Source organism: Haliotis rubra, unplaced genomic scaffold, assembly GCF_003918875.1.
Source record: "Haliotis rubra isolate DU_JTF1 unplaced genomic scaffold, ASM391887v1 Scf751, whole genome shotgun sequence".
NCBI lineage: Eukaryota > Metazoa > Mollusca > Gastropoda > Lepetellida > Haliotidae > Haliotis > Haliotis rubra.
The window spans coordinates 130964-158558 of NW_025767470.1; the positions used below are offsets into that span (position 1 = coordinate 130964).

Genomic DNA, 27595 nt, shown 5'->3' on the forward strand with positions numbered 1-27595 from the left:
TGTGTCCATGATGACCTGTACGTCTTCTGTGTCCATGATGACCAGTACGTCTTCTGTGTCCATGATGACCTGTACGTCTTCTGTGTCCATGATGACCTGTACGTCTTCTGTGTCCATGATGACCTGTACGTCTTGTGTGTCCATGATGACCTTTACGTCTTCTGTGTCCATGATGACCAGTACGTCTTCTGTGTCCATGATGACCTTTACGTCTTCTGTGTCCATGATGACCTGTATGTCTTCTGTATCCACGATGATCAGTATGTTTTCTGTGTCTACGATGACATTTAGTTATGAATAGTTGACTGTGAAGAGGACTTCGGTTGAAACGTTAAATGGTTTTATTGTGATGTAACCCAAATACATGATTTAAGGAGGTGATGTAGTAGAGGTAGTCTTCTAAGAATCATTATCTATGACAGCTTTTTATATCATCCCAGTTTGAAAAACTGGGAGGGGGGGAGTATTCTTTTGGTTTTTTCCATATACTATGGTCTAGTGAAGATAATAAAGGGGTGTTGATACAGTGGTGATGATGTGTATTGCTTGTTGTTTCAGTCAGCCGTGTGTGGTGGATACATCTCACATTACCTGCTTGAAAAATCCCGCATCTGCACCCAGAGCAAGGAGGAGAGGAACTACCACATCTTCTACCGCCTGTGTGCTGGTGCTCCTGACAAGATGAAGGAAGAGCTTCAGTTGGCCCCACCAGATCAGTTTCAGGTATTGTATGGTCCCATGGTGTTATGCACCTTTCAGAAGTCTGTGAAATGTAGAACCCACTGTTTTGTGTTGTATTTATCAGGCCTACCAAAGAAAACTTTCCCACTTTGCAGAAAAATGCAGAAAAGCCAACATTAATCGTGGAAATAGCAACATAAACACATTACCTCAGTACTGAAACAGTAAAAAACGGCAACTTTAAATCGCTAACACTGCATCATAAAATGAGGATCCCCAACTTCGATTTTGCGCATACGCACATGGAAGAGGAAGTCTCGACCGCATGTTGACATTTTCCAGCTTGGACAAAAGTTACATTCCTTTTTAAGTATTTCTGTTGTGTTATTTGGCATTTATCATCATGATACTTGTGTGCACACTTGTTTAGTTTAATTTCCATTCGTATGAAACGATTGACAGCAATTATTTCAACATATTTAAAACTTTTTCTACACGATGTGATTCACGGCTGCTCGGAAATTGGGAAAGAAGCCTGGATCATAATGCGCATGCTCATTAGAGGTCAAAGTTTGCTGATATAAAAATGTTGCAGTTTCATAGTTTTTTGTTGACGTTTTTACTGTTTCAGTAGCGAGGTAATGTGTTTATGTTGCTATTTCCACGATTAATGTGGGCTTTTCTGCATTTTTCGCACAGTGGGAAAGTTTTCTTTGGTAGGCCTGTTTATGCTATCAGGAAAGGCATTATAAAAGTATTCCACTATAAAAGTATACATCATCAGTTATTGATATCATCCTGAAACATTTAAGTGATGCCAGAAATCTTAGGGCTGCTTATTTGGAGCTAATGAATTGCTATCTGGTGACAGTTGAACAGTTATGAAACTAAGGAGGGGCATGATTGCATGTTTCCATTGATGTACTCAGTTGTCAGCAGGGATATTGGCCATTAGCTGACTCACATGTGTACTTTGTTCTTGTAAAATATTGGTTGAAAGGTATTAGATTTTAATATTAAGTAATAATTACACTGAAATTGACTGTAGTCAACAGGCTGACCTGGATTGCTCATGGTCACATTTTGAAACATGGTGCAAGCCTGCTTAATTTGTTTCTTTATCAGTGTTATTTCTGTCAATTTTGAAGGAAATATAGCATTATTGTGTCAGATGAAATAAACTATAACTAGCTTTTTGTATGCAAGGTCGCTGTCATGTTCATTCACACAATGAATGGGTTTTTAAAGTTTACATTTTTAACCCCACTTACAGTTTAAGATATTTCTGTAGCTTGTGGCTCTCCTTGAACTTCAGTCAATAGCAAGTGACACGCTCTATAGGGATATTTAAAAATCTTGAGTGACTTGCTATATATAACACCAAATTGTATTTAATAAATTGAATCTGATACTAAATTGAATAGATATAGATTTTAAACTGATCATTGTAAATAGCAAAAATATGAACAAAAGAATAACTATTGTTATTTCTTGCACCTGTCCATATTTTCAACTATGTACCCTTTGAGGTTCTTGAGAGGCATATAGAAGTTGGTATTCAAGTATAAGACAAAATATTATGGATGTCAACTTCTTCTTTAATGTATACACAACATTTCTGGGCTATTCCTTGGGCAAGGGCAAGGGCAAGGAATAGCCTTGAAACGTGTATATACAATAAAGAAGAAGTTAGCATCCATAATATTTTGTCTTATACATGTGTACCCTTTCTGAAGAACAAATAATTTCTTTCAACATGCCTTATGCTACCCTCTTTAAGAAATAGATTCAACCAAGGATATGTTCCTTCCTTCTTTTATTGCTGAACTGTTTAAAGGATCATTATATTATGTTTATGTGGTTACCATAATTAGGCTTCCTTACTTTGTACAGATCTAATGTATTATGATATATGATATGTCATTTGAGACGAGCACCACCACCACCCAAGGTGCAGTTATTGCCTTCATCCCTGTGCATGCTGTTTCCATGGTTTTGTACACTAGCCGTCTGCTTGCCTTGCCTCACAGTTATAATGTGGAAGTAATTGCATGAATTGTACATGTTTTAGAATCCCTACTGGTGTATTCAATTACTTGAACCACTACAGCTACTGGAGTTGGTGCACACATTTATCCATTTATGGCTTGAAAGTTCTCCCTTTATAAATACATTTGGTGATATAATCATGTTACTGCTGAAAGTATATGTTGTTCTCATAATGAAGAGAGTAAAGTTGGGCAGAAACTAGTCAGTGACTATGAAACTACTGCATGAATTATTGGCTAGCCTGAAAATATACTGCTTCAACTTCTCTAGAATACAGCACAACAACTTCTTGTGAGGACAGTCTCTGTGAGACAAGCAGCCAGTTTTATGAGAATCCATTTATTTAAGGAAAATACTTGTGGAAATGACAGATCACTGAGAGGAGTTTATGTGCACTCAACGACCCCAGCAACAGACTGTCGTCAAAAGGCATTGTTTCACCAGAGTATTTTTTAACAGTATTTCATGAATTAAATCAATGTACTAAAACATATTTGTAAAATTTGTGGTGCTGAATTCTAAAGGTAGGCTGAAGTGTTGGTAATTTCTCCTGGGTTGCTAGAGATTCTTTGCCCAATATCCAGTAAACATTCTGTATAATTCCTCCATCCAAATGTCAGTGTGTTTAGGTTTTGGTTATTGAGATAACGACCAGTTCCCGCAGCAAGTTGTGCTTGCATCCTCCTCCACCTGTTGGCAGGTTCCTCCCAAACTGGGCAGGTATATATGTGTGTGCTCCTGCAGTGTAGTGTCCAGGTAGTTGAAGCAGCACACATAGTTGAGCATGTAGATATTGCTGCAGTGTTGTTCTCTTCACCGTGTAGTATTTGAAGAAAGGCTGCTCCCAGTACTTTGCTTCCCGTCAGTCTGACAAGGCCATGAATGCAAATCGGAAAAGTCAACAGGTAAGAGGTCCAGACATCATGGTTTATCTTGAAATACATGTGTCTGTATAAAAATAATATTACTCTCACATCTTCGAAATATTTTGTCCAACTCTGTGGCAGACTCTGGATGTTTCCTGTCTGTCCCAAGTGAACTCTGTGTCATAGTTAAGTATTAGTGTTGTTAGCCTGTATGTCTGTCTCAGTTGTTGTCTGTTGTATGTAAAATGAGCAAGGTAATGACAGTGGGAAGGTGCTGACTTTGGTAATACAGTATTCAGCTTAGCTTTGGTTGAGGAATATGTTACAAAAGCAAATTAGTTTGAGGTGTTTTTTTCTGTGCTGGTATATGATATTAAAAGCCTACAGCTTTGGTATTGCTTCTGGAACCACATTGCAAAATGTGATGTGTCAGCTGATTTGATTGTGTGATGTGAGCCCTGTTTGGCCACACAGTTATATACATGTTGCTAGTTTTCATATGTTTCATCATGTTTTTGTCATTTGTTCAGAGAAACAGGCCTTCATTGATGGATTGTCATTTTGTTGAAATGGTTTCCAGTTTTATTCATGTTTATTAACAAACATGTTAAGCATATAAACGTGCAGTGTGAATAATAAGCACATTATGAGCTCCAAGGTTTTGTATTGTGTCTGGATGTCAAATTACTTTCTAAAGTAGTCCTACAACAGAAAACGTCACAAGACTGTCTACAGATAACTCACATTGACCAGTAGTTTGTTTTAGAAAGGTCACAAGCTTCTTCATACTTTTACAAAAAGTATTGGGCACTGTCATGTTCATGTATATTCCTTTAGCTTAAAGGTCTTGATTTACACAGTTGCATCGCTCAGTCATGCCAGGAACAGCTGTTTTATTTTTTTCATTCTAATCTTGGTTTCAAACTGATAATGATTCTGGATTTGTCAGCACGATACTGTGTTTGGAGGTTTCAGGAAACTGGTAAATGTGTAAATGTCATCACTCCAGGCTTTTCTCACACATCACACTGTCATGCCATAAAATAACTGAAGTAGTAAGCAGTGTAAAATCAAACAACCCTACTCAATCAAGATCAGCATAACCAGTATCACATTGTTTTGTATGTAAAAGCTTGCATTCTGTTTTTGCATTCTTATCCAGGAAATTTATAAATCACACATAAATGATAAAACTATTTGCAGACTGTACATGGTTTGCTCTTTTAGCCTTTGAAAGGTTTTAACATTCTGAGTTTGATCCATTGTGAACATTCCTAAATTGTTCAACCCACAACTTAAAAACAGACTTGACAAACAAACTACAATGGAGGTTGAGTGTATATTTGATGACTCATGCTCTGATTGTTGCGTGTATAGTACCTGAAACTTGGCAGTCTCCATGACCCTATCCTGGATGATGTCCGTGACTTCACTGTGTGCTCGGAGGCCATGACGAAGATGGGGATCACAGACGCTGACAAGAACAACATCTTCCGTCTAGTGGCTGCAGTGCTCCACCTAGGCAATATTACCTTTGAAGACAACCAAGAGGATACCAAGGGTATGGCCATTCATATCACATCAGCATACATGCTTTAGGAGCTACCTAATTGTACTAAGTTTACAAGTGGTGAAGGTTTATGTGAGATAAAATAATTGTTCACAGGTGGATGTGTGGTTGAAAAGCCAACAGAAAAATCTCTCTTGATTGCTGCCCATCTGCTTGAGGTGGACAAGGAAGAGCTGAAAGATGCACTGACCAGTCGAGTGATGCAAGCCACTCGTGGGGGCACCAAGGGGACGGCCATCAAGTAAGTTGTGGCTGGTGTTCAGTAAGGAATACATATCTTTAAAGATGGATGAATTTCTACACAGTGAGGGATACTGAATGTGGATATCATAGTCCCAAATGAAAAGCAAACCAACAGGAACTTTTGATATGAATTTCACAAATCTTCCTTTACTGCACAGTAAAACTGAAAATGTATTCCTCCTGACAAAATCATAAATCATCAAGCTGTTTCTGTAAGGAATTTGCATATACAGTGTACTCTGTCAATACTGGCATCAGTCGGGACCAAGTAAAAATGCCGGTTTTGACAGAGTGCCGGTTTAGCTAGGTTCGCTTATGACGCCTGCGCACACGGAAGTTCGCTGTCGTACTGTCACTTTAGCATTAACAAGATGTTTGAATAAGAAACAAGGCAGTGTCTGAATGCACATTCATGTTGTTTAAATCAAATAAAAATGTCTGAAATCTCTTATTAAATTTCAACTGATCATATATTATCGGCAGAATTAAAATTATAAACTATTTTTCGCAATGTTATTGCAAACAACGATTCTTGTTTATGCTTCGCAGCTGGTCTACAATAGCATTGTCAAAGAGCAAAGTAACGATGTTTCAAACATCGAGGAAATCATTAAATAAATTGAAATCAACAATAACATTCATAAAAGTTGTCAAACGCATATATAAAATTACTATTTCCATTCTTTTGAGCGATCATGCAATGTAAGTCAAGTCACTGACAAGTTACATCTCGGCTTTCACACGATGCTTAATGTGAAAATATATGCTGAAGCATTTTGTCATAGGCCATAACCTAGCACGATATGTCCAATACGCTCCATGATTTACGATAGGTAGCGATGTCTTTCTTAATATGTTCAGAATAGCATTATTTTTTTACACAAAACTTTCGCCTTAATCTAAAACTTTTCGCTTACGATAACGGTATCCATTTCCATAATATGATTGGCTGCTTAGGTCACGGTCTGATTTTGACCAATCACGACCCTTATAAGCAGAGTGTAGTGAAAAGCGCCGTTAGAAACCAATCTTTATCCAATAAAATCGCTTCTTACAAATGTGAAAATACTCGGCAAGAGTACAGTGATATTGTTGATGTTCAGAGCTTTAAACGATACATGCCATCAAACGATTCGCTTCTATGTAAGTGACACGCCACTCACTAATTAACAAGAAACTGATTGACACTTCCCGTTTCTGAATAATCACGGAGTAAATACCCGCGAATCAACAAAATGTAAACACTTGCTTGTTTATACAGTCAAACTGCCCACTACATGTATTAATTACTCTATGTAAGTGTTACGTACTCACTCACTGATTAACAAGATACTGATTAACACTTCCCGCTTCTGAATAATCTCGGGAGTCACAACGAATTGTGTTGTTACATCATTTGGACCTAATTGCATCAAAGGGTTACGCCGTCTTTCATGTGCCGGTTTTTACAGATTCGTTTTCATAACAACTTGTTCGTTGGGACTGAAAAACAATGCCGATATCCTGAATAGACAGATGCCGATGTTTACAGAGGTTTCTAAATGATAATAACGTGCATTTCTGCCGGGACTGAAACTTTGTGCCGATGTAGACAGAGTGCCGGTGTTAAGAGAGGCCGGTATTGACAGAGTCCACTGTATAGTGCTTTTTGAAATTCAATTTGAATCAAATGATTTGTCAGTAAATTTTGACTCAACATTAATGTCAACCCTCCTGAAGCATTGTTTGCTAATAATATCTGATAACCTTGAGCATACTTGCTCCTATTTTGGTTTGAAAATTAAATCATGCATGACCTGAAGGTATAACATCTCAGGAATTATTTCATGCAGGATTTAAAGCACCCAGAACTGTTGATGACTGGCCTATGTGTATATTGGTGAAAATGTCTTCCTGGGGCACTGGGCCTTATCATTGTTATTTTTGTTCAGGAATCTTCTCCATACATATTAGCCATTTCAAGTGTTAGAAAGGAAATATGCTACCAATCAATTATATTAGTTCCTTTAGCCTTTCCCAGAGTGAAATTCAGTTCTCCTGTCGTAGTTAGGGAGACCCTATGCCTATCTTTTGGATTACATAACCAACCAATTAACCTGATTTGCCAAATGAGATGAAATAAAAGTTGAGATAGATATTTCCGACCTTGACGTTCTACTGGTTTCTTACTGCTGTGCCAGCCTGTACATGGGTGACATTGTGTTATTTCAGGGTTCCACTGAAAATGTTTGAGGCTGCCAGTGCAAGAGATGCCCTGTCAAAGGTTGTCTATTCCAAGATGTTTGACTACATTGTGGATCAAGTAAACAAGTCCATCCCCTTTACTTCCTCTGCTAACTACATTGGAGTCCTGGATATAGCTGGCTCCGGTAGGAGGATGCTTAGTTTATCTGTTGTTCTAAGAGGGCTATGGCAGCACAAGTTCAAGTTCAATATCAATCATACTAATGTCTAGTTGTGAGAGACTTCTAAATTGGATGAGGGGCGGTGGGGTAGCCTGGTGGTTAAAGCGTCTGTTCATCACGCTGAAGGCCCGGGTTCGAATCCCCACATGGACACAATATGTGGAGCCCATTTGTGGTGTCCCCTGTCGTGATATTGCTGGAACATTGCTAAAAGCGGCGTAAAACCCAACTCACTCACTCAAAATGATAAACCTTATGACACTATACTTGTTTGCAGAGTACTTCCAGGTGAACAGTTTTGAGCAGTTCTGCATCAACTATTGTAATGAGAAGCTGCAGCAGTTCTTCAATGAGAGGATCCTGAAGGAGGTACACATCTAGTACACATGCCATATACAGCTTACATCATGTCCAAATCAATTGGAATTCTTCAACGATCATTATTTTGTTGTCACGTTTCGCTATTTTTAACACAAATCATCAGTTGGCCTGTCGATTTCATAGAGATATTTGAAAATTATTCATTTGAATTAGTTTAGAATAAGTTTCAAATGTCTGATGGAAATCTGTTCTTTTTCTATTCGTAAATGTTTATCATTGTTAAACAATGTATACAATGGAAAAATGGCTACTCATACTTTCATCAAACTGTTTGGTTTCATAAATACTTCGTACATTTAGATCACAAATAGATTGACAAAGGATTGGTTTGAGATTTTTTGCTTAGTTTCCATTACACCTGAAGAGTCACCGAGCAGTCACAGATCAGGAGTTTTGACCAGCATAAATATCAGGACTAGACTATATGTCATAGTATGATAGTTATCAGGATGTAAGTTTCTAATGGGCTTATGTTTCAAGTGTTATTTAGTTTTATGTCTCTTTCAGGAACAAATTCTGTATGAGAAAGAGGGTCTCAATGTGAAGAAGATCAACTGGACGGACAACCAGGACTGCATTGGTAGGTGGTTTTATTCAGGATTTATTTGTTTCTCCAGAATTGATGTCCTGGCTGATGGAAAAATTACATAGAGACACATGCTTAAGATATGTCAGTATATATAAAATAGATCAATATGTCATTCCAAATGTCAAGAGCTTCTTGACATTTGCTGAATGTGTAATATCAGGAGATATCAGACAAATGTTGTGTTACAGTCTTCTATTTAACTGATATAGAGATTACTAAACGAGTGTCTGTCAGATACCATTTATCTTACGAGTTGTTTCAAAACGTATTATACGTGCGAAAGCGAGTTAAATACGTTTTTAAACAACGAGTTGTATGATAAATGGTATCTGACAGACACGAGTACAGTAATCTGTTTCTTATACACCATAAAATCGCACCATTTTTATGTTCAAATAGATTCAAACATATTTTCTCATCATAGCTGCGCAATAATACACAACACAACGTTTATGAATGAGTGACGTCACTTGGCTTCCTGATCACTACTCATCCCCATGGTGACCCTCCATAAAAAAGTTTCTGCCACCACTTCGCATCATCAAGGCAATAGTGATAATGAAAACTAGATAACATTAATTAAACACTCTAAAACGATGATGTTACCGTGCAAATGTGGATGTGTGCTGCCATTTGCACTCATGAAGCCTTGCAAAATGTTCCATGTTGATACATTGTTTCAACGATTGTGTTTTGGTTCTGATTGTCATGAGTGAATTTGATAACATTGGAATCACATAGTAGCTCGGAGTTGGAAGTGGGTCTTCGTCATACTGTATCAGTGAAAAATGTCATCTTCATCAATGCATCAAAGAAACAACGAGGCAAATCGATCTCACAATGGACAGGCACTGACGTTATCGTGTCAGGTATCTTTGCAAGACGATACATGACACTTGTCGCATCTCTCCAGTAAAAGTACCAATGTTGTACATTTTGAATATTCGAAGGGAATCTTTATTTCTAACAGCGATTTTCACAGATAATTGTTTACACAGGTATCACTGATTGTTCGAGCCATTTTGAATTCATGACTGGAAATCTAAAGTGTTAATAAAAGGAATTAGAAAATATATAGATTTGTGTCATATTTATTCTAATTGTGTTTCATTGTATACATACGTGTTTATGTTGCCATCGTGAAAATAACAGGTAGGTGTAAAGGTGTTTTATTGGCATGAGTAACAGGTTTCTGTTCGATTGAAGCACGAGTAACTTATCAATGAATTTTAATCTGGAAAGTAGTCTGTCATAACCTGACCCTAGGTCATCACCATGGAGTAGCCAATCACAGGATTAGAAATCAATCTCACACATATGTGTGATACCAGTTTTCTTACATGGGTTTCTCACCCAAGGGTGTGTAAGAATAACATATCTGAAAGGGCTATTGTTGTCTCTACAATTTAGTAGGCAGTAGCTTTTTGAGCTGGTAACTTCTATTGAATAGTTCATCTTTCATTGGCATTATTTTGGAGCAGCCTCTTGAAAGCCTGTAGGACTGTGATTTCCGAAATACTTTGGCTGTTCAAAGTAATGCTGAATTCTGAGTCAGTTTCTGAACTTTTCAGATAAGTTTTAATGCTAGTGATTTTTCCTTATCCTGACTCATGCTCTTTTGCTTGTCTCCTTGTTCTTGCGAATGATAGTGGAACACTTGAATCCCCTTTTGAAGCTCCCTTAAACAAAGCTGACGTAAAATCACTCACCCCACGAATAGCCTCCCTTTGGCGCCCTTATTGGTCACCTGACCAGCCAAGCTTGTCACTCTCTCCTTCTTCGCCCTAGAGGAGGGTTGTGAGAGCGCCTGGATCCCCTATAACGCTCTATATCCTTTAAATTTTAGGCCTTTACCACCTTATCGTTTTTCACTGTCATCGTAGCGAAGTATTCAACACAATTGGTTATTTTACGGCACTTCATTGAGACTGATGACTACAGTCTAAAAGTAACAGCGTTAAGCAAGTATGGAACTTCAGCTGATCATCTGTATCAGTGACGACTGCATTATCTTCAGTGAAGAAGGAAACAATCACAACAGCCAGGGAGACAGTCTACCTACATTGGTATTACGCGGCAGAATCCTTCGCGCGTTTTCCACTCAGCCTGCTATACACGTGTTCACTCCGGGAGGTTATGGACAAGGCCTAGGGTTGATGAAGAAATCAACAACTGCACAAGATTTTACAAGGATCTCTTTGATGCAACAGCGGTGACGTCACATCTTGGGAATCTGAGATGAATCAAATGCTGCAATTTGATTGGTCCATGAGAGACAACGCCCTGCGCAGAAGTCATGAATAGCTCACATACCAGGAAGTCGTCTACGGTTGTAAACAACTTTTCAACGTGGGAGAAAGGCTCCATTTACAGTCTAGTTAGAAGGGTACAGCATGATTCGACTGTCTACACGGGTCATAAGGACCCTATCCTTATGCCCTGTCAGCAGATTGAAGATTGTTTATCCGACAATTTGCAGCAACATACGGCAGCCAGTCTACTATACATAGACTTTACAGCGATGGCAGTTCCAGTACATCTAGAGACGACGAATTATGCATCATCACTGGACTTTGTTGGGATTCTGGGGACAAGTCTTCTTGACATATTATCGGAAGATAGAAGAAATAAACTTCAAGTCATGATTCCAGAACCGGACATTGCTCCGCTTCCATTAGGGACATGGCAAGGGTTCCACTGTCTACTGTCCCAGATTTCTGGGAAGATGTTCATCTCACCACAGAATCGCATGGTCGTCTCAGAGGATCGTTGGGTCTAGATACAAACCATGGTATCTCAAGCACTACTCTCTCCGTTACCACTACGAAGTTGGCAGAGCACAAGACATGACACACAGAGGAAGACTACAACTGCGCTTACTACAAGTGAACGCTCATCTAGACAGTCTGGACTCCTTCTGACTACCGGACGGACTGACACCATATCTTCTATGGTGGACTCGGGAAGTCGAATGTTTGTGGAGGAACCTACTTATCAGAGCCGGTGTGCAACACTCATCTCTACGTAGATGCATCACTTCAAGGATGGGGAGCCCACCTCGACAACAAAGTGGCAGCAGGGAAATTGTCGAGTCAGGAGCAGAGTCTGCACATCAACATGCTCGAGATGAAAGCAGTAATAAACACCTTACTACACAGGTCCAGCATACTAAGGAACGCACAACTGATACTCCATACGGACAACTCCACAGTGGCTTTCTACATCAACAAACATGGATCAACAAGGTCAAGGAATCTTCTAGACCTCAGCTTTCATCTGTTCAACATAATAGACAACCTGAACATCGACATAAAAGCATGCTACATTCCCGAAGCCAAGAATGTGATAGCAGACGCCCTATCTCGTCCAACACAACCATCCCCAACGGAATGGATGTTACATCCAGAGGCCTTCAAATGCATCATACAGATGATTGGATCTCCGCTGATAGACCTGTTTGCTACAAAGTTCAACAAACAACTACCAACATTCGTCTCTCCGGTTCCGGATCCACAAGCATGGGCAACAGATGCTCTAAGCATCTCCTGGGAAGGTTTAAACGCTTACGTTTTTCCACCTCCAGCTCTAATACCGTAGGTGTTGCAGAAAATCAAGCAGACGAAGAAGCTGCAACTGATGTTGGTCGCGCCCTACTGGCCAGCGAGTGTGGTTTCCCATCCTCATACAAGAACTCGGAAGTCCAACCCTGCAGCTCCCAGAGTGGCTGAACCTACTAATTCATCCGCACACCAAGCAAGCACACGGGAATCCAACAGTATTCCAGCTACACGCATGGAACATAGCAAGACTTGCTTGAATAAAAGAGGATATTCCGCCAGAGCAGCGAAAGCAGTCACACTAGCTCTACGTACATCAACCCGCAACTTGTACGACGACAAGTGGCAGAGTTTTGAGAAATATGCATTGAGGAAGGGCTTCACGGCGATAAAAGCAACACATCCTCAAGTGGCGGAATAGCTTTGTCATCTAAGACAAACGAGGCGGTTAAAAGGTTCAACACTCTCTACATATCTAGTGGCCCTCAGCACGGTTATCACCATGAAGACGGGTATTAAGCTGACCAAAGTACCAGAGATACTGGCTCTACTACGCTCTCCTTTTAGTTGGAAGACCAACAAAAGAAATTTAAAGCGCCTGCTTGTGATCTCAACGTAGTCTTGCAGCATCTCACCAGTGACGCTTACAAACCACTAGAAAGGACATCCTATGAGTTTTTTAACACACAAAACTCTGTTCCTGATCGCCTTGGCAACAGCAGCTCGGATGTCGGAAATACATGCTCTGGACTTTGAACGAACATGATTTGATGCACATCGCAACATCGTACATCTGGGATTGAGATGGGACTTCATAGCAATGAACAACTGCCCGGTCAACCAGACAGACAGTTCCACATCCCAGCACTCTCGACAGTCCTTGGGCCACAGGACACTCAGGACCTATCCTTATGCCCAGTCAGAGCATTGAAAGTCTACCTACAAAGGTCTAAGACGAGGAGACGAAAATTCAAACGCCTTTTGATCCCTCTATCTTCAGAGACGCCTACAGAGGTCTCACGTACGACGATATCGATATGGAAGAGAGACATCATCCTAAGAGTCTACAAAGCAACAGGACTCATGAAGTCAGAGTCATGAAGTCAGAGCGCTGGCATCGACACTCGCTCTGCATGCGAACTGCTCCATCTCGACAATAATGAAGGGCTGCTTTGGAAGTCGGAGACGGTGTTTGCCAACCACTACCTCAGAGACATTGCTACGGAGGACGTCTCCGGCATTCACCAGTCTGGGCCTCTTGTAGCACAACAACTGACTGTTCCTCAAAGGCGCTGAGATGAATCTCATCCTTTTATCATGTGACTTGTAAAAGCCAATGCTCTGAAGAGCTAGAGCTTTAGAGTCCATGCGCACGTCTAGGACAGACCAGCATGAGTGATAGACCCTGTACTTGTAAAGGAGTTACTCGTACATGAAGAAGGGTCACTTCTCCACTTGATGCGAGCATCAAGACATGGAGTTGCATAAATCCACACATAATGTCAGGAGAAGAGTTCCAGAGAAATCTGACAAGTTGTGGTCCCCCCAGACTCATCTGTAAGACTTGCTATTTCCATCTTCGCTCCATCAGCAACATCCGTCAATATCTTACAGCTGAAGCCACCCATGCCTTAGTCCGGGCCCTTGTGATTTCAAGGCTCGACTACTGCAACAGCTTGTTGTTTGGGATCAGTCAGAGGCTATTGGATAAGTTACAGAAGGTGCAGAACACGGCCGCACGTATTATCAGTCGCATTCCCAAACATGGCCACATCACACCTGTTCTTAAACAGTTGCACTGGCTCCCCATCAAGGCAAGAAGCGACTACAAAATCCTCTGCTTGACCTACATGGCCCGTCACGGACTTGCTCCCCCATATCTCTCTGACCTGCTTACTCCTTACTCAAACAAGAGCTGCCTTCATCCAATCAGGAGTTTCTGTTCGTGCCAAACTTCAAGCTTAAAACTTTTGGAAACCGGACTTTTTCATATGCAGCCCCAACCTTGTAGAATTCAGTCCCATACAATCTGAAAGTTTCTGATAGTATTGCCACATTCAAGTCAGGACTCAAAACATACCTGTTTTCAATGTATTATTAGGAACTCTATTTTGGACGTGTACATATTGCTGTATAAATGTGGGAGACTCTTTTAATCTGTCATTGTTGCGCCTTGAGCATATCTGCTGACGTGGAAAAGGCGCATGAAGAAATCTGCATTTTATTATTTATTATTATTTATCAGAGGAAGCTGGAAGAAAAAAGGATCAGCACAAGTGCCATCATAAGTTCCCACGGGGGGTATGCAGGACGTAAATCTACAACCGATGAATCCAGAAGTGGCCTGACCCACCACCGGTTCCATCGGATTCTACAAGCAAAAGAGCATTAATCAGGATAAGGAAAAATTGATATTTTATACTTATCCTGACTCATGAGGTTAGCCCTCCCAACCTCCCCTCTGGACACTCTGGATTTCCCGGTAATCTGGGTGTCGGGCTCATATACGGAGAGATTGACAAGCTTGGCTGGTCAAGTGACCAATAAGGGTGCAAAAGGGCAAAGGGAGGCTCCTCGTGGGGTGAGTGATTTTACGTCCGCTTTTTGGAAGGGAGCTTCAAAAGGGGATTCAAGTGTTCCATTCTCATTCGCAAGAAGAAGGAGAGAAGCAAAAGAGCATGAGTCAGGATAAGTATAAAATATCAATTTTAATAAAAAAAATAATTTTTTTCACCATTTAAGAACATGACTTTAGGAAAGACAGATGTCTTTAATTAATATGATGTGAGTGTGAATGAGTCAGTGGATCAATTCTTTGTTGATTTCTTTTTCAGATTTGATTGAAGGTAAAAGCACTGGTATCTTTGACCTTCTGGATGAGGAAAGCAAATTGCCTACACCAAAACCCGACCACTTCACTCATGAGGTGCATGGTCGCAACAAGAATCACTTCCGGCTAAGTGTAAGTCTAGAAATTTATGCAATTCTATTTTGTTGCATTGTATGGGAAATATTTTAAAAAGACATCTTGTAAAGCACAACAGAGATATCTCAAGAGGTGTATATTTTCCAGGTGTTGAAACCTTTTTTGTGTAAACTACAGGTTCCTCGAAAGTCGAAGCTTAAGTCTCATCGAGAAGTGAAAGATGACCAAGGTTTCCTGATCAAACACTTTGCTGGTGCTGTCTGCTACCACACGGTATGTCATTTACTGTAAATGTATCCCACTTCATTGTTGGCCCTGCCAGATGACGCACTTCATTAGATGTGGTGCAAAGATAGCTGGTGAGCTGCTAAATCTGTACATCAAAGTAGGGATAGGGTTGACCTTATTGTATTGTCTCAAATGGAATCATGAATGGACAACCAGGCGGTAAAAATAAACATCAATGCATGGTAATGGCAAACTGTCACCAATGAAATATGAATGGTTCCTCATAAAGGTCAGTGAACAGCATACACATATACAAGGAACAAAGAAAACACCCTAAGAAATCAAAGACTCATGCCTAGAAGTAAACACCAGTTCACACAACTGAACTTCAATTGATCAACATCAAGAAATAAAGTCTGATGTCCCCTGCAATTAGACGACATATACTGTATCACCTGTTTAAGTGTGTTCACGTGTCATGTGAGCTTAATTAACAGATACTCATATCCTCACTAGAATACCATACATACAGTTCACTTTCATTATACCTCTGAGTAACACTGCGTTGGTGGTGTGGCTTGTCTGTGTTTATTTCGGGCTCATTTCAAATTTGTGTCCATGATGCTCAAACTATGAAGAAGCAAAGTTGACTGGATGCCATATATTGCTCCCTGTATATACTTCTCTAAGTCTGCTTAGGATCATCTCTTCCATAGGGAATATGTCAAATCGTATGGATATGCTACCAGATTTATATTCCATTGTGATCTGGTGTTATGTGGTATTTCAAAATCCTTCCAAAGTGATGTTATATTTAACTTGATAATTTTATTAGCTAAATTTCATATCTATAAATGTAAACTTACAAATCGAATACCGCAATTATCTGTATTTAAAAAAGAATTGAAGTATTTCTGCAAGATCAGACATTATAGCAAAGCAAGGTTTCTGGAATACCATAACAAATGGAAACAATATGAAAATCTCTTTCAGGGGTAAACATTGACAATGTGAATTAATTTACTTCTGTATTATTATAGTATGGATGTGTGAGCGAATGTTGTATCTATGTGTGAAAAAACATAAAACTCATATGTGCTTTTATACATCTCTATTTACATTGTACACATATTCTATTTGGGGAATATTGTTTATCTTACCTTCATGTGAAATACTTTAATTTCATTGGTCAATGACGCTTTAACAAGTTTCCGTGTCACCCCTCCCAGGAGTGTGACAACTGGAAAAAATATTACCCGCTGCCACGGTAACCTCCAAACTCTCCGCCGAGAAGCTGTGTCGTTAACAATCATATGACATCATACTATGACGCATGCAGTGTCCGGAGTTCTAAAACCGTTTGATTAGCTGTTTTTGATTTCACTATGTACCATTTTATTTAACCGACTTTCACTGCTTTATTTAAACTATTTTATACATTGAATCTTTTGCACACTCAACTTAAAAATAATTAACCATTTTTATAGCAGTGTTAACCTTGTCAGAATATGTTTCACTGATTTAAAAAATCCAGTCGAGGGGCAGACGCCATTTTGTTAATATGTCATATAGTTGGTAGCGATCTTTAAAATAAAATAAAATGATAGTTCGTACATTTAACATGGCGGTAAGATAAAGACATTGTATGCTCCTCCCTTGGGTAATACGGTCTGATGTACGCCTCTTTGTACCAGTGTCATCCCTCGTCTACCGGCTCGGGTGACACTGCTACAAAGAGGTGTACATCAGACCGTATTACCCTCGAGAGAAGCATACTACTTATAATGGATCTGTTGAAATGGCCAAAGACATCATTGTGGGACAATATGTTTAATGAAAACAAACCTGTTGTCATGTGACATACAATGCCTGCAGGAAAACATGGGACAAATAATCAGTCAGGTTACCTGACAAAATAAAAGTGTCGGACCCAAATGGAAACAAAAGAAAATCATATTAAAAATCATTTCAAATTCATTGTGATAAAAACAAATCTCAGTAGTGCATCACTGAGCCACATGATGTGATCCCAGGTTGGCACCATCCCTGCATGCTTCAAGTAGGTGTATAGGTGCTTGCCACTCTCCAACATTGTCAAGTTGCTGTGTTGTTGGTAGAAGATTAGGGTCTTGTTTGTGAATATCTGCAGCTATACTTACTTGATGGTCACAAACATTCACTATATTAAGCATGCAGCTCAGTGAATGTACCTGTTGGGCAACAGTGTCTTGTGTATGAGTTTTGGGTTTTGAATGAAACCAAGCCAGTTACAACTGGCTGGCTCATTAGATCACTACAGTATGATATACATGTTTTTGAATTTGTCCAACTCTTAAATGAGGTGTGTTTTTTATGCAGGTTCAGTTTATTGAGAAGAACAATGATGCTCTGCATGCATCCTTGCAGTTTCTAGTCCAAGAAAGTAAGAATGCCTTGCTTAGAAAGTTGTTTGAGGGCATGGAGGTTACCTCTGGGAAACTTGCCTTCATAAGTGTCGGAAACAAGTTCCGAAAACAACTGACTGTTTTGATGGACAAGCTTCGAAGCACAGTAAGTGTGATGAGACTCCTACTTGTGTTGGTAATAACCTTCAGATACACATATATAAACTGACTTAATATGAAACTAAACTAACCCTGATATGTGTACTTTTTTAAAGGGGACCAACTTCATCCGGTGTATCAAGCCTAACAGCAAGATGGTGGACCACATGTTTGAAGGGGGTATGATTCTCAGCCAGCTCCAGTGTGCAGGTATGCTCTTCAGTTATTATTGGCTGTAGAACAAATCATTTCATGCAGGAAACGGAAGTTTCATGTGTGGCCACAAATGTTGTCTGTTGTACAACCTATTGTTCAATCAGTTCATCAATTCCTTGTACACTCTTTTGTACAATATCAGGCCTGGTGCATTCTGTTGTTCTCAGACCCTTTTCACTGTGTCTTTTCAATCTGTTGTTCAGTCATTTGTACCAATCAGGTCTTTATTCAGTTTATTCTGTTCTTCCATCTGTTGCACAGTCTGTCATGCATTCTGCTGTAAGACTGGTGTTTTCTATGTTTTTCAGTCTGTTATGTTATCTGTTCATTTAGTTCAATCAGTTGTATCTCTATGAGTTGTGTCTAATTTAGTTCAATTCCCCACATGGTATAATGTGTGAAACCCATTTCTGGTGTCCTGTCACAATTGCTGGAATGTTACTAAAAGCAGTGTAAAACTAAACTCTGTTTAATGTTAGGTCTGTTTTACAGTTGGTCTGTTCAACCTGTTGGTCAGTGTGACGTACTGTATGTTGTTCAGTGTGTTGTACTGTATGCTGGTCAGTGTGTTGTACTGTATGTTGGTCAGTGTGTTGTACTGTATGTTGGTCAGTGTGTTGTACTGTATGCTGGTCAGTGTGTTGTACTGTATGTTGGTCAGTGTGTTGTACTGTATGTTGGTCAGTGTGTTGTACAGTATGTTGGTCAGTGTGTTGTACTGTATGTTGGTCAGTATGTTGTACTGTATGCTGGTCAGTGTGTTGTACTGTATGTTGGTCAGTGTGTTGTACTGTATGCTGGTCAGTGTGTTGTATAGTATGTTGGTCAGTGTGTTGTACTGTATGTGGTCAGTGTGTTGTACTGTATGTTGGTCAGTGTGCTGTACTGTATGTTGTTCAGTGTGTTGTACAGTATGTTGGTCAGTGTGTTGTACTGTATGTTGGTCAGTGTGACGTACTGTCTGTTGGTCAGTGTGCTGTACTGTATGTTGGTCAGTGTGTTGTACTGTATGTTGGTCAGTGTGTTGTACTGTATGTTGGTCAGTGTGCTGTACTGTATGTTGGTCAGTGTGCTGTACTGTATGTTGGTCAGTGTGTTGTACTGTATGTTGGTCAGTGTGCTGTACTGTATGTTGGTCAGTGTGTTGTACTGTATGTTGGTCAGTGTGTTGTACAGTATGCTGGTCAGTGTGTTGTACAGTGTTGGTCAGTGTGTTGTATAGTGTGCTGGTCAGTGTGCTGTACAGTATGTTGGTCAGTGTGCTGTACTGTATGTTGGTCAGTGTGTTGTACAGTATGCTGGTCAGTGTGTTGTACAGTATGTTGGTCAGTGTGCTGTACTGTATCTGTGTTGTACTGTATGTTGGTCAGTGTGCTGTACAGTATGTTGTTCAGTGTGTTGTACAGTATGCTGGTCAGTGTGTTGTACAGTATGCTGGTCAGTGTGTTGTACAGTGTTGGTCAGTGTGTTGTATAGTATGCTGGTCAGTGTGTTGTACTGTATGTTGGTCAGTGTGCTGTACAGTATGTTGGTCAGTGTGCTGTACAGTATGTTGGTCAGTGTGTTGTACAGTATGCTGGTCAGTGTGTTGTACTGTATGTTGGTCAGTGTGTTGTACAGTATGCTGGTCAGTGTGTTGTACAGTATGTTGGTCAGTGTGTTGTACTGTATGTTGGTCAGTGTGTTGTACAGTATGCTGGTCAGTGTGTTGTACAGTATGTTGGTCAGTGTGCTGTACTGTATGTGTGTTGTACTGTATGTTGGTCAGTGTGCTGTACAGTATGTTGGTCAGTTTGCTGTACTGTATGTGTGTTGTACTGTATGCTGGTCAGTGTGTTGTACAGTATGTTGGTCAGTTTGCTGTACTGTATGTGTGTTGTACTGTATGTTGGTCAGTGTGCTGTACAGTATGTTGTTCAGTGTGTTGTACAGTATGCTGGTCAGTGTGTTGTATAGTATGTTGGTCAGTGTGTTGTACTGTATGTTGGTCAGTGTGTTGTACTGTATGCTGGTCAGTGTGTTGTACTGTATGCTGGTCAGTGTGTTGTATAGTATGTTGGTCAGTGTGTTGTACAGTATGTTGGTCAGTGTGTTGTACTGTATGTTGGTCAGTGTGTTGTACTGTATGCTGGTCAGTGTGTTGTACTGTATGCTGGTCAGTGTGTTGTATAGTATGTTGGTCAGTGTGTTGTACTGTATGCCGGTCAGTGTGTTGTACTGTGTGTTGTACTGTATGCTGGTATGTGTGTTGTACAGTATGTTGGTCAGTCTATTGTACAGTGTGTTGGTCAGTATGTTGCACAAATCACCCTCTTGTTCAGTGTGTTGGTCAACTTGATGTGTCCACAGGTATGATCTCGGTGCTGGACCTCATGCAGCAAGGCTACCCATCCCGCACCCAGTTCTCTGAGCTGTACAACATGTACAAGAAGTACCTGCCTCCAGAGCTATCCCGACTTGATCCACGACTCTTCTGCAAGGTAAGAAGATGTCTTATTTAATATCTGTTGTTGAGTCCATCATGCAGAATTATGATCACTTGAGCAAACTGAACATCTCTGGCTAAAGTGGCTAATATTGTAATAAATGGAAGTATTGTTTATCATCCACAGTCACTCTTCAGAGCTCTTGGTCTGGATGAAAATGATTTCAAGTTTGGTTTGACCAAGGTCTTCTTCCGACCAGGGAAATTTGCAGAGTTTGATCAGATTCTGAAAAGTGATCCAGAAAATTTAGCTGAGTTGGTGAAGAAGGTGAAGAGGTGGTTGCTGTGTTCACGCTGGAGAAAGGCACAGTGGTGTGCTCTATCAGTCATTAAATGTGAGTCTGTCTGTGTGATGTGTTCACGCTGGAGAAAGGCACAGTGGTGTGCTCTATCAGTCATTAAATGTGAGTCTGTCTGTGTGATGTGTTCATGCTGGAGAAAGGCACAGTGGTGTGCTCTATCAGTCATTAAATGTGAGTCTGTCTGTGTGATGTGTTCATGCTGGAGAAAGGCACAGTGGTGTGCTCTATCAGTCATTAAATGTGAGTCTGTCTGTGTGATGTGTTCATGCTGGAGAAAGGCACAGTGGTGTGCTCTATCAGTCATTAAATGTGAGTCTGTCTGTGTGATGTGTTCATGCTGGAGAAAGGCACAGTGGTGTGCTCTATCAGTCATTATATGTGAGTCTGACTGTGTGATGTGTTCATGCTGGAGAAAGGCACAGTGGTGAGCTCTATCAGTCATTAAATGTGAGTCTGTGTGATGTGTTCACGCTGGAGAAAGGCACATTGGTGTGCTCTATCAGTCAGTAAATGTGAGTCTGACTGTGTGATGTGTTCATGCTGGAGAAAGGCACAGTGGTGTGCTCTATCAGTCATTAAATGTGAGTCTGACTGTGTGATGTGTTCATGCTGGAGAAAGGCACAGTGGTGTGCTCTATCAGTCATTAAATGTGAGTCTGACTGTGTGATGTGTTCACGCTGGAGAAAGGCACATTGGTGTGCTCTATCAGTCATTAAATGTGAGTCTGTGTGATGTGTTCACGCTGGAGAAAGGCACAGTGGTGTGCTCTATCAGTCATTAAATGTGAGTCTGTCTGTGTGATGTGTTCACGCTGGAGAAAGGCACAGTGGTGTGCTCTATCAGTCATTAAATGTGAGTCTGACTGTGTGCTGTGTTCAGTCAATAGAATGCTGTTAATGGTTTATTTATATGTATATATGACCTATGACCTTCATATGTAATAAAGATTTATTGAATAATGGTATGGACTGGGTATTTAGGAAGTCATTTTGGGACACACATTTTACGTCAGTAGTTAGGAAGTATGTCAAACTACCTTATATGGGTCCTTTCCATGCATAATGTTTGTCGTAGATATGGGAGAAGTTGGATGCATGATGTATGAATCCCATTCATAATGTCACCTTGGTGATGAGAGGTAAGAATGAAGAACATTGACCACTGCTTCTTTTTACATTTCTTTCATCATTTTATATATAAATATACATATTTGTTTCAGTGAAAAACAAGATAAATTATCGTCGTGACATGCTGGTGAGAGTGCAGAAACCATATTTCGGATGTGGGCATGTAGTCGCGAGTTCAAACCCAAGTAAAGAGTGCTGTTACCCATGCTGACTTTGATGTTGACCTCCACTCATCCTCATCCCGTACCATTCCTCGTCCTCTTCATCATTCATCATCGGCTCGTCATCGTCATCGTCAATCAAATCATCATTCATCGTCGGCTCGTCACATCATCATCGTCATCCATTATTTCATCGTCATCGTCATCATTCATCGTCTCATCGTCATCGTCATCATCATCGTCCTCATTACATCGTCAATCGTCCATCATTCATCGTCATCATTCATCAATTCATCGTCCATCATCGGCATCGATGCATCGCCAATGTCATCGTCATTATTTCATCGTCATCATCGTCATCATTCATCGTCATCGTCATCATTATCGTCATCGTCAGTCGACAAAATCATCGTCACTCGTCCATCATTCAGCGTCGATAAAATCATTTCATCGTCATAATTGAATTATTTAAATCGACATAATGGTCATCGATGCAAAATAGATGTAATAAATCATCATTTCATCGTCATCGTCCGGCTCATCATTATCGCTCATCCATCATCGCTCAATTAATAATTACATCGTCGATAGGTCATTGTTTAATAAATCGATCGTCATTGTCATTAAATAATAATAAATAAATTAAATGCATCGTCATAATAAGTCATCATTTTAAATAGATCATCGTCGAATAAAGTCATGTTACATCGTCGATCGTCGACAATTGAAATAGACCCGGCTCGTTAACATCGATACATCATTATTAAATAAGGTCATTGTTTAAATAGATATAAATCGGACGCGTACCATCGATAATAATAGGTAATAAAATTATCGTGCATCGGAGATCGTCATCGATGGCTCGGAATCATTAAATAGATGTCGTCGATAAATTAAAATAATTGTTAAAATAGATAATAAGTCAGTCATCATTTAGAAATGGATAATAATGGAGTTATCATTTAAATAGTCATCATCGTCAGATGCAAATAGTCTCGTCGATAGTCATAAATTAAATAGATGTCATCGAGTCATCATTTTAAATAGATCGGAATAAATTAAATAATTTTAAATAATTAATAAATAAGGTGCATTTGTTAAATAGATAATAAATAAGTCATCATTTAAATAGATGTAATAGATGGCATCATTTTAAATGAATTAAAATAGTCGAATAATTAAAATACGTTTTGAAATAGTCACGACAATTAAAATAGGTAAAATAGTGTAAATGAATTAAAATAGACAATAGTTAATAATAGATTAATTTTCTAAATGAATTAATGTGATTAAATAGTTAAATAGATTAAAATAGTGCAAATAGTTAAATAAGATGGAACAAGATTAAATACGCAGGGTGGAGGTGAATAGATTAAAGCGGTGGAGGAGTACGGAGTCATTTTAAATGCGGTGGAGGTAGGTAGGATGTTTAATGGAGTGGAAGGTGGAGGGGGGGAGGAAAGGATGTAATGGTCGACAAGATGGAAAGGATAGTCAGGATGGATGGATAATTTTAAAATGAATTAAAATAGACAAGACAAGATTAAAAATGGTACAAAATGAATTAATAATAGTAAAAAATGGTACAGAAATAGTGTAAATAGATTAAATGTTTGAAATAGTGTAAATAAGATTAAAATAATTAATAGGTCCAAGAACGTTTGAAATAGTTAAAAATGGTCGAATAGTTAAAAAATGGGCTGATGGTCGTAAATAGGTCATCATTTGACAAATAATAAGATTAAATAGACAAATAAGTAAATAGATTAAATGTTTAGAAATAGTGTAAATGGTCATCATTTTACAAATAGATCATAAGGTCAAAAAATAGGTACAAATGAATTAAAATAGTTAAAATAATTTTAAAATAGATTAAAATTTTGTTTAAATAGTTAAATAAATTTTGAAATAGTGTAAATGAATTAAAAATAGACTGAAATGAATTAAATAGTGCATTTAAAATAGTGTAAATAGATTAAAAATGGTTTAAAATAGTGTAAAATGGGTACGAAATAGATTAAATAGATTAAAATTTTGACAAATAGGTGTAAATAGATTAAAATAGACATTAACTCATCCCTCCTTCACTCATCCCCTCATCCCTCCTTCACTCATCCCTCATCAACTCATCCCTCCTTCACTCATCCCCTCATCAACTCATCCCCTCATCCCTCCTTCACTCATCCCTCATCAACTCATCACCTCCTTCACTTATCCCTCATCCACTCCTTCACTCATCCCTCATCAGCTCATCCCTCCTTCACTCATACCCACATCAACTCATCCCCTCCTTCACTCATCCCCTCCTTCACTCATCCCCTCATCCCCTCCTTCACTCATCAACTCATCCCCTCATCAACTCATCCCCTCCTTCATTCATCCCCTCATCCCCTCCTTCACTCACTAGATTTTGATTTGTATTCAATATTATTTCGAAGCATCATTTAATGTCGTGTCATAGCCTGCGAAAAGAGATACCTATTTAAGTATTTACTGTCATAGGTTAATAATGCTTGGTTCATGCCATCCCACAGATTGGGAAAGATTTTTAATCATTTTGAGTGAATTCCTATTCCTCCTAAGTACCCAGTGACTGTATGATTTTATTACTAGTGGTGGTAATCTTGGATGTAAATAGTATTGACGGTGGGTAACACATATTTTCACATTGATTTTTCCATCACAAGGGATAAATATTTTAATGTCGAAATAATTAAGGATCTTTTTTTATAATGTTCATTATCATTGAATAATTGATTTTTTAAAGGAAATAGATATATTACATAAATTTTGAATAATATGTTTCGTAAGTAGATAAATGGCATTTTAAACATGGTAGTATAAATTAGTAACTGCGATTGTTAGTGGCTGTATCCTCAAGGGGGGTTAAAGTATTGTAAAATTATTGTCCTCCTGAAAGAATATGTAAATCCCAAAACTTTCAAAGTTAAATTTAAACTTACCAGATTTTTAAACATAGTATTTTTGTTATTTTTAACTCCGCCTAAACTTTTCCTACAATTGCCAGCGGCTGAAGGGATGGTGTAAATCCAACTAGGGTCCATGCAGGAAGCAAAAGCACTGTAAGTCCCCATGCTCCCTAGTATGGTGATCTACCTTCAGTTGTTGGTGACCTATAGCCTGTTTTTATATTGTATTGTCTTCATAAATGAAATACTTTTAGATTTCCATGCTAGTTTTAGACACCATCTGTGACACTTTAGATAGTTTACAGTCCTTCAATGACTAATTATTTAACAACTTATATTCATTGTGTATGCAAAAACCTTTCTTGTCACTATATGGCTTAAATATTGCCGAAGTGACGTTAAATTTTAACTCACTCACTCACTCAGTATGGGCAAGTGCCAGTACCTGATGTTGGGTTACCATATCTGTGCCCAGTCAATGCCCAGTATTCTCTCACTTCTTTGCTCTGTACCAAGATATGATGGAATAAATAAACTTTGATCACTAATTGGGGATCACTATTTGAAGGAAGTTTTGCATATTGCATTAAACCTCTTAAAATAATGAAATTTAAGTGTGGATTGCAAGAATTATGAACAGCCTGTTCCTCTGACTTCCCTGATAACCACATTCACCTCCACATGTAGGATGGCCATCTTAGTGAAGCTGAAGTCCTCCTCTGAGCAACTGACAATGATGGCCCAGATTGTCTCCCAGTTCAAGAAAGAGAAAGAGCAGGCTTCAAAACAAGTGAAGGACATTGAGAACTCGCTGAGTGGTTTCATTAAGAAGATCAGGGTGAGTGTGTACAGTGTACCTACACTGCTGACAGCCAGCCCTTCATGTAGACAGACTGGTACACATCTTTTCATGGTCTACGTAGTTGGGCTAGTCAGGAATAAATGACATTGCCTGATTTACCTGTACTCAAAAGGACCACTGTCATCTGATTGAATTGAGTGGTTGCAAAATCTTCAACAAGATCTGAAGTTTCTTTGATGAGAATGAAAGTTTGATTGGGGTTTGCAGCCAGCAAACTACATCTGCAATAAACGTCACACATCAGTCAATTCCATGGTTTGTTTAGCTGCCAGGTTTTCCATTATGTAATGGTAAAGGTATGGTACTTTATGTAAACATTATGTAATGGTAAAGGTATGGTACTTTATGTATACATTATGTAATGGTAAAGGTATGGTACTTTATGTATACATTATGTAATGGTAAAGGTATGGTACTTTATGTATACATTATGTAATGGTAAAGGTATGATACTTTATGTATACATTATGTAATGGTAAAGGTATGGTACTTTATGTGTACATAATGTAATGGTAAAGGTATGGTACTTTATGTGTACATTATGTAATGGTAAAGGTATGGTACTTTATGTATACATTATGTAATGGTAAAGGTATGGTACTTTATGTGTACATTATGTAATGGTAAAGGTATGGTACTTTATGTGTACATTATGTAATGGTAAAGGTATGGTACTTTATGTGTACATTATGTAATGGTAAAGGTATGGTACTTTATGTATACATTATGTAATGGTAAAGGTATGGTACTTTATGTAAACGTTATGTAATGGTAAAGGTATGGTACTTTATGTGTACATTATGTAATGGTAAAGGTATGGTACTTTATGTGTACATTATGTAATGGTAAAGGTATGGTACTTTATGTATACATTATGTAAAGGTATGGTACTTTATGTATACATTATGTAATGGTAAAGGTATGGTACTTTATACATTATGTAATGGTAAAGGTATGGTACTTTATGTATACATTATGTAATGGTAAAGGTATGGTACTTTATGTATACATTATGTAATGGTAAAGATATGGTACTTTATGTATACATTATGTAATGGTAAAGGTATGGTACGTTATGTATACATTTTGTAATGGTAAAGGTATGGTACTTTATGTAAACATTATGTAATGGTAAAGGTATGGTACTTTATTTATGTGTATGGTACTTTATGTTTATGTAATGGTAAAGGTATGGTTCTTATATACATTATGTAATGGTAAAGGTATGGTATGGTACATTATGTAATGGTTATGGTACATTATGTAATGGTAAAGGTATGGTACTTTATGTATACATTATGTAATGGTAAAGGTATGGTACTTTATGTATACATTATGTAATGGTAAAGGTATGGTACTTTATGTATACATTATGTAATGGTAAAGGTATGGTACTTTATGTATACATTATGTAAAGGTATAGTACTTTATACATTATGTAAAGGTATGGTACTTTATGTGTTCATAATGTAA

General features: G+C 38.7%; 1 protein-coding gene across 1 annotated transcript in view; it reads left to right on the forward strand.

Moving 5' to 3' along the window:
- Positions 1-27595, forward strand: part of LOC124260155 (unconventional myosin-VI-like) — a 95274-nt gene that overhangs the window by 32220 nt on the left and 35459 nt on the right. Inside the window, 16 exon segments of the mRNA XM_046694405.1 lie at positions 559-723; positions 3555-3635; positions 4974-5157; positions 5263-5407; positions 7621-7778; positions 8092-8183; positions 8703-8775; positions 15176-15303; positions 15445-15540; positions 17854-18045; positions 18155-18248; positions 20604-20734; positions 20867-21074; positions 22262-22311; positions 22314-22354; positions 25948-26098. Of these exon segments, the coding sequence (XP_046550361.1) occupies positions 559-723; positions 3555-3635; positions 4974-5157; positions 5263-5407; positions 7621-7778; positions 8092-8183; positions 8703-8775; positions 15176-15303; positions 15445-15540; positions 17854-18045; positions 18155-18248; positions 20604-20734; positions 20867-21074; positions 22262-22311; positions 22314-22354; positions 25948-26098 (1989 nt within the window).